This window comes from Gopherus flavomarginatus, chromosome 3 (assembly GCF_025201925.1).
Source record: "Gopherus flavomarginatus isolate rGopFla2 chromosome 3, rGopFla2.mat.asm, whole genome shotgun sequence".
NCBI lineage: Eukaryota > Metazoa > Chordata > Testudines > Testudinidae > Gopherus > Gopherus flavomarginatus.
In genome coordinates this window covers 50,620,594-50,628,796 of record NC_066619.1, presented here as the reverse complement: position 1 = coordinate 50,628,796, position 8,203 = coordinate 50,620,594, and the positions used below count along the sequence as shown (strand labels likewise).

Sequence of the window (8,203 nt, the reverse complement as noted above, 5' to 3'; positions counted from 1 at the left end):
CCCTTGCCTGTGCTTGCTGGGAGTGGATCAAATAAATAAATAAAGAAGCAACAAACTAAAAACTAGCCAACAAGCAACTCACAAGCCAATTAAGCTAAAAACAAGCCGAATTTCTGCGGGTTTGGTATGTCAGAGATGGGGTTGTGTGTGTGTGACTGCAGGGGCGGGAGCAAGGGGAGGGGGCTGTGTGTGTGTGTGTGTGACTGTGCAGGGGCAGTGACTGGGAGACGGGCGTTGGCTGTATCTCTTTGTGACTCTCAAGGGGGGGGGCAGATACTGGGGTAGGGGAATAGGGTTGGGGCGGGGCAGCCATTTCACTGTTGTCTGCAGCACACACCAGGCCACATGTCCAGCTGGAGCCACCGTTGCCACGGTTACAGAGACGTGGAGCCCCCGCCGTGCCAGGCCCCGCCCCATCCCGCCCCCCGACCAATGGGACGGGCGGTGGCGGTGAAGTCAGGTTCCCTTTGTTCAGCCATTTCAAGGGCCGGAGTCGCGTTTCCTTGCCGGGCGCTGAGACGCAGCGGGAGAGGACGGGCCGCTCCCGTCCCTCGCCACTCCCCTGCTGCCGGGCTCTGGGATGGTGTGGGTAGGTGTCTGAGCGCCGCGAGGGGGGGCGGGGCCATCGCCCCCAAGCCTTCATCGCTAGCTTGCGCGGATAAGGGCGGCGGCAGTGCACGCGCCCCCGGGATGCTTCCTCCTCCGGGCCTAAAGGGTGAGTGGCCCTAGCGCCCCCGGGGCGTGGGGCGGGGAGCTGGGCATGTCTAGTCCCGCGCTGTGCCCCGCCCCGCCCCCGGCTTTGGGTTCCAGTCACCGCGCTGCTTAAGGACAGTGATGCAGTGCCGTGGCTTTTCTCCGGGAGGCTGGGGGCCCTTAAAGGACAGGGGCTGTGTGCTAAGTACCAGCCATCGCGAGGCTGTAGGTCAGGTTAATGCAATACCCAGGCTTCAAGCCTAAGCTACACAGTCAAGAAACGAAAGTTTCCTCTGTAACATAAACTTTGCATTTTTTTTTTGCCTTGGTCCCTTCATCGTGAGTCTCTGTGTCTCCCCGATCTCTAGATTTGGTTGTGTGGGTTTTTTCCTTTAAAGAAAAGCTAAGAGAGACAGAAAAGTCCAGCACTGGTATGGTTTATATATTCAGCAGGCTTAACTGATGGGACTTGTAAATCCTTTGCGCTAATGGAGCAGTGGAAATACTGAGGGTGAGTAGACTTTTAGGTTTGGTACGGAGTGGCTTGCTTCCATTTGTAATCTCTGCAGCTCCTTGCTCTGAAGAACCGATTTAAAATTTTATTAAAGTGAATGTTTGAAATGAAATGTACACAAGTTGAGAGGGAAGGTATTGTACATCTGGGATCAGTAATCTCTCTTTCTCTCGAACTTGCAATCTCCAGTTTCAGGACTGGAGTTGGAAAATTGTAACCAAAATGCTGTACATCTGTGTACACATATGGACTGTATATTATCCAAGTGAGCAGGTAGCAGTTTAAGGAATTTTCCACTGCACATCCTTCCTTATAACTTTGCCTAGTTAATTTTTTATCCAGTGCTTATCTCCATAGAGCTTGAGCTCTTCACATATATTATTTAGTGCTCAAGGACACATAAGGAGCCTGTGGCAGAACTTGGAATTAAACCCAGAGCCCTTGACAAGTGTTTATACACAGTTTAAAAAAATTGGCAATATTTGTTCTGTTCTTGAAAATCCTTTTTGCATACCATGTTTGAAACGTTGATGATCAGCTGTTTTTTTTTTTTTTTTTTAGTTATGACTGGGAGAATGGGTGGAAAGAGGGTCATATTTTTTTACAACGGGAGCAAACTATGCTCTTGTAATTTTTTTTGTTTATAAAATGGCTGGAGAATGTGCCCGTCTTTTCCCCAAAAATAATCAGTAGTCAGACAAAACTCAAAAATATTTAAACACAAAAGGTAATTATTTGGAAAATTATGAGCATGTGAAATGGGTTAGAAAGTAATATTTTTAATCTTTAAGTACAGAAGTTGTGGCTGGCATGAATATTGATTTAAGAACCAAATTCTACCTTCGCACATATGCAGAGTTCTCAGTGACTTCCAACTCCAGTCCTGACTCAGGGCTGCAGCTGAATTTTGCTTGGCATGGCCTGAGAGAAAGTGACTCTATAGTATCTTGGCATCTCCCAGATTCAGGAGGAAGCTGGGGACCTTAGTGGTCCCTAATGTAAATTAGAGCAACCCCAGGGACAGTGCTAACTTGTAGCCAGCTGCTGTTCCTCCCTATGGAGCTGTCCAGCAGCCCTGAATAGCTTGAGTACTGTTCAATTTGGCCATGTTTCCACCTTTCCCATATCTGTGCCTTCCCAGTCATGCCTCTGGTGCACCCCAGTGCCAGGACTACAAGGAGAGGTGACATAAGCCCATTATACCTGCTCTGCGCCACTGAGAAATCCTTCCAGAGCTGGTGTATGGGGACTGCAGTGGAGTCCAAAATCCTAGTCACCCTGTCTGCAGTGAGCTTTTACTTTAAAATCTCCCATGGGTGCAGCTGTACTAATGTAGTCCAGGTGCTGAAGATCTAGACAACAGGATGATACAAATGTTAGCACTATCATCAGTGGGGCTTTACCAGTGGTAATGCAAAAATGGGGTATTTAAAATATAGATATTTAAAGCTAGATATAGACAAGGCCTGGGAGCCCAATTATTGCATCTGAAGGACGAATTTTGCTGTAACTCTGTCATGTCACTCCTATCCCCAGTGGTGGTGACTATTTATTAAATTAATCCACTCTTGCAGGCTGTCTGGGCAGGTAAAATTAAAATATATCTAAAAACTCTTCCCGCTGTCTTATGGCAGTAGTGTGGGAAATCTTGACTATTGTGCATGAAATATCTTACTGACCTATTTATCCTCACAAACAAGTAGAAAATGGCATATTTTAATGAAGGTAGAGAAGTAAACTGATATGGCTCATTTCTAGCCATCAAAAGAATGCATTATTTTTTCCTAGCCAGCCTCAGTATTAGTGTTATCAGTTAATTAATGAATTGTTGAAATAAATATGAAGCCTACTATAGATTGAATGATTCTGAGGCTGAGTCTAGATTTTGTATTTTCAAATCTGACACATGGCATACAATTAAAAACCTTTAAATAAAAGTGCATTTTGTTTGAGTATAATATGGAAGCTTATTGCTAAACTATTTCCCTATTACACAGTTTAATTATGTATAGCATATTTCATACAAACTATTGTAAATTACCTTATAAAGCTGAAATGTGTACAGCACTGTATAAAATGGAAGACAAGGTGCCTGCCCTGAAGATTTTGCAAGCTAAATAATTTACCAGTAATCAAAATTAAATACAAAAGGAGAGAGAGAGAGAAATTGAGAGGCCAAAGCAAAATTTTTTTTGGCTGAGATTAGAAAATAGATGGGAGATGAGGGGAAGAGATGCAGAAAGACTGTTCCAATATCAGGATCTGGAAAGAAGGCCCTTGTACAAATGGTGGTGAGATGGTAAGAAGAGACTGAGGAGCCAGTGGTAGACAAGAGGTCTGATTCGCATCAAAGACTGTTTACAAACAAACTTGCAGTAGTTTAACTAAAGGTTTAACTGGTTTGGTTTAAAAAACGTACAACAGCAAATCTCTGTACAGACCTACAGAGGGCAGGTGTACAGTGGCATAGCTATGGTGTAACTGTTGTGGCATAACCCTGTAGTGTAGATGCAGCCTACAGTGATAGAAGGAGGTTTTCTGTCGCTGTAGGATCACCACCTTATCTAGAATGGTAGGTAGGTCAACAGAAACGTTCTTCTGTTCATCTAGCTACTTTTACACTGGGGAGCTAGGTTAGATTTTTCACATCCCTGAGCACTGTAGCTATGTTGAGCAGGCTTTATTTAGGTGTAAGAGTGGCTTATATCTTTTAGCTTAAGTCAAATCCTTACTCACTTAAGCTAAATGAGTATAAGCTACTTTTAAACTGAAATGACTGTGTCTACACAAGGCTTTACACCCATTTAACAAAACTGATTTTTAAATAGATTTGAGTTAAACCGGTGTAACTTTCTGGTGTAGACAAGCCCTAAGGTACACTAGTGAAATCAGGAGTGACTCCAGTGAACTCCATTGAGTTACAGAATATGAGATCAGCATAAAGGATGAAGGTCTGAATGGTTGAAGGGTGTCTATAAACAGTAGTTAACAAAAGGAGGAGGTTTGAACTGTTTCTCAAAATAAATGGAGACCCAAAGTAACTGAGTAACTTTAGTAAGAGGGTGATGTTATTGCACTTCTTTTTATGTGTGGAGAAACTAGTCATCATCAGTATTTTGAAAATACTGCAATCTGGAAAGCTGAGACTTAGGAGGCCACAGGAAAAAAAATAGTTGTAATAAACTGAGAGGAGAGAGTTATTTCGAATGTATTAGTGATCTCTGTTTACCAAATTGACATATTAAATATAAATTAGTTATCTCTGTGTAGTGCATATGAACATAAGAATGGCCATACTTGATCAAATCAATAGTCCAGCCAGCCCAGTGTTCTGTCTTCTAATAGTGACCGATGCCAGATGCTTCAGAGGGGATGAACAGAACAGGACAATTATTGAGTGATCCATCCCCTACCATCCAGTCCCGGCATCTAGCGGTTGGAGACTTAGGGACACCAATTGCATGATGTTGCATCCCTGACTGTCTGAACTAGTAGCCATTGATAGATCTGTCCTCTGTGAACTTACCTAATTCTCTTTTGAACCCAGTTATCCTTTTGGCCTTCACATCCCTGGCAGCGAGTTACACAGATTTCTAGTGCATTGTGTGAAGAACTTCCATATGTTTGTTTTAAACCTGCTGCCTGTGAATTTCATGGGATGACTTCTGGTTCTTGTGTTATGTGAAGGGATAAATAACTCTTCCTTATTCACTTTCTCCACACTATTCATGATTTTATAGACCTCTATCATAGCCCCCTGGTCATCTCTTTTCCAAGTTGAACAGTCCAATCTTTTTAATCTCTCCTTGTATGGAATCTGTTCCATACCCCTAATTATTTTGTTGTCCTTCTCTGTACTGTTCCCAATTCTAGTGTATCTTTTTTGAGATGGGGTGACCAGAACTACTCACAGTATTCAAGATGTGGGTGTATCACGGCTTTATATAGTGACATTATGATTTTTTCTGTCTTATTATCTATGCCTTTCTTAAGAGTTCCTAACATTCTATTAGCTTTTTTCCTGCTTCTTCACACTGAGCGCATGCTTTCAGAGAATTATCCACGATGACTCTAAGATCCCTTTCGTGAGTGGTAACAGCTAATTGAGACCCCATCATTTTGTATATATAGGGATTATGTTTTCCAATGTGCATTACTTTGCTTTTATCAATATTTAATCTCATCTGCCATTTTGTTGCCCAGTCACCCAGTTTGTGAGATCCCTTTGTAACTCTTTGCAGTCTGCTTTGGACTTAACCATCTTGAGTAATTTCTTACCACTTGCAAACTTTGCCACCTCCCTGTTTACCCCTTTTTTGAGATCATTTATGAATATGTTGAACAGCACTGATCCCAGTACAGATCTCTGTGGGATCCTGCTGTTTCCTTCTCTCCACAGTGATAACTGGCTATTTATTCCCACCCTTTGTTTCCTGTCTTTTAACCAGTTACTGATCCATGAGATGACCTTCCCTCTTATCCCATGACTGTGTACTTTGCATAAGAGCCTTTAGTGTGGGACCTTGTCAAAGACTTTCAGAAGGTCCAAGTACACTATATCCGCTGGATCACACTTGTCCACATATTTGCTGGCACCTTCAAAGAATTCTAATAGATTGATAAGTCATGATTTCCCTTTACAAAAGCCCTGTTAACTCTTCCCCAACAAATCATGTTCCTCTTTGTGTCTGAGAATTCTGTTTTGTACTATAGTTTCAAACAGTTTGCCTGGTACTGAAGTTAGGCTTACCAGCCAGTAATTGCCAGGGTTGCCTCTGAAGCATTTTTTTAAAAAATGGCACTATGCCATCTTTCCTCCAGTCATCTGGTCTGAAGGCTGATTTAAGTGATAGTTTATATACCACAATTATATTTCTGCAATTTTATATTTGAGTTCCTTCAGAACTCTTGGGTGCATACCATCTGGTCCTGGTGACTTATTACTGTTTAATTTATCAATTTGTTCCATGACCTCCAGTGTGTATATATTTGTGATTGCTTTGAGGACACTATGCAGTGTCTGTATCATGAAATCATTTAACCTTACTATATTTCCACAACACATGGTCATAGTATACATTTCAGACCATTGTATAAATTTGTTTATGCTGCAGTGGAAGATAGTATTAAGATCTGCCCATTCCATTGATTACAGTAGTTCCGTAGTAACTAAAACACCTATTGACCTGGTATTTAAGTAAGAACAACAATTAATTGTTGCACAGTGTGGTCAACCTCCCTTATCTGCGATGTGGATGATTAGGTGTTTGGTTTTTTGTTTTGCTTCCTTCTTTCTTCCTTTCTTTCCTTTGTACTTTCTACTTTCTCCCCTCTAATCTCTCATATTGTGCGTTGGTTCTGGGAAGATGCCAGTACTAAGGGAAGGCCTCATTAAAGAGGTGCATCTTGCACTTGGCCAAGGTTGAGATCAACCTTTATATTTACTGTTAATGTGTTCTGCAGCTGGAGTCATAGAATATCAGGGTTGGAAGGGACTTTAGGAGATCATCTAGTCCAACCCCCTGCTCAAAGCAGGACCAATCCCCAACTGAATCGGTCCAGTGTACTTGGAAGACAGGAAAAAAAAAAAAACAAAATATGTGGTGCCATAAAAGTATTCCCAAACAAGGAAACTTTTTATAAGTATAAACATGAAAACAAATATATTAGAGCACCAGACTGAGATTTAGGAGACCTGGGATGAGATCCTTACCCCTGCATAGGTCCCTTTCTACCTGGTAAAAGGGCCAGAACAATGTTACAGGTCTGTAAAAGCCTCAGTTCAATTTGTGGAGGATTCCCCCCCCGAAAGACACCGTGGAAGACAGCATTAAGACTGCCTTCTGAGGACCCCCCTGAAGGCATAGGGTAGGGTTGTGCAGTGAGAGGAATATGTTGGGGTCTGGGGCCACACATGCAGTCCTGCTAAGATTCTAACTACCTCTGCAGCCCACAGGCCAAACTCAAGAAGGTTATTGTAATTTATATAGGCCCCCAGGGTTGTCTAAGTTAAATTGAGGGCCTCTCCAACTCCTGGAGCAGCCCAAGGTCAGGAGGGCATAAAGGTGAAAAAGCTATACTACCACCATATACTCCCTTCCCCCTCTCCTGGGCTGTCAGTTCTTTGCTGTGTGTCTGAATTGCAGCACAGAATCTCACCTCTATCTCTACCATATTTCCACCTTGGCTGCTGACTTACTATTATGCGTTGGGCAAAATCACTTTGCCTCTCATTACATTTGTATTTTTATCTGTAAAATGGGTACACAAAACTTATCCTTCCTTGTAAATCTTACGGAAATCTATGCATAAAAAGCACTCTATAAATGCCAAGTATTTTTATTTTATTACTATTACTCTCGTGGTGCTATCTCTTGTTAGTAAGTGGTCATCCCAATTTTGTAGCACTTTGCACATGCGAATATCTACTGTCATTGCATTCTTTCTACCTATGATGTAGAATTGAACATTCAGAATGGAGATTTTGAACTGTAGATTTTAAGGAATATATGTTTTAAGCTAGTGGATTTATGCTATATTAATGGTTCTAAAATGTGATCTCTAGACAACTGGTGGTCTGTGGAGCTGCTGCCATCACAAATCATATTTAGGCAGATTTGATACTAATGTAAATCTCTACAGATTGCAAGGAGAAGGAATTTAACAAGTAGAAGATGCAAAACATAACCATATGCACTGCATTGCATCAAGTTAATCTTTATTGCTACTTTGTTCATTCATTTCATCTTTTTGATGCTCTTTTTGTGAAACCAAGCACTAGATCAGGTGCCACAGGAAAGTTGTAGAGTTGGGAGGCTGGTGGTTAACAAGAGGATCTCTGTTTACAGATATGGTCCATCGTATGAAAAAGCTTTGGAGCCATTATAACAGGGCTTATCAAACTGGGGTTGGGACACCCCAAGGGTCGTGAGGTTATTACATGGGGGGTTGCGAGCTGTCAGCCTCCACCCCAAACCTCGCTTTTCCTCCGGCATT

General features: G+C 42.1%; 1 protein-coding gene across 1 annotated transcript in view; it reads left to right on the top strand.

Moving 5' to 3' along the window:
* The first annotated feature begins 470 nt into the window (after nt 1–470).
* The window catches only part of TNPO1 (transportin 1), a 158,285-nt gene continuing 150,552 nt past the window's right edge, over nt 471–8,203 (top strand). The window contains exon 1 of the mRNA XM_050943752.1: nt 471–589. Coding sequence (XP_050799709.1) covers nt 581–589 — 9 coding nt within the window. The 5' untranslated portion in view covers nt 471–580. The remainder of the gene's footprint in view (nt 590–8,203) is intronic.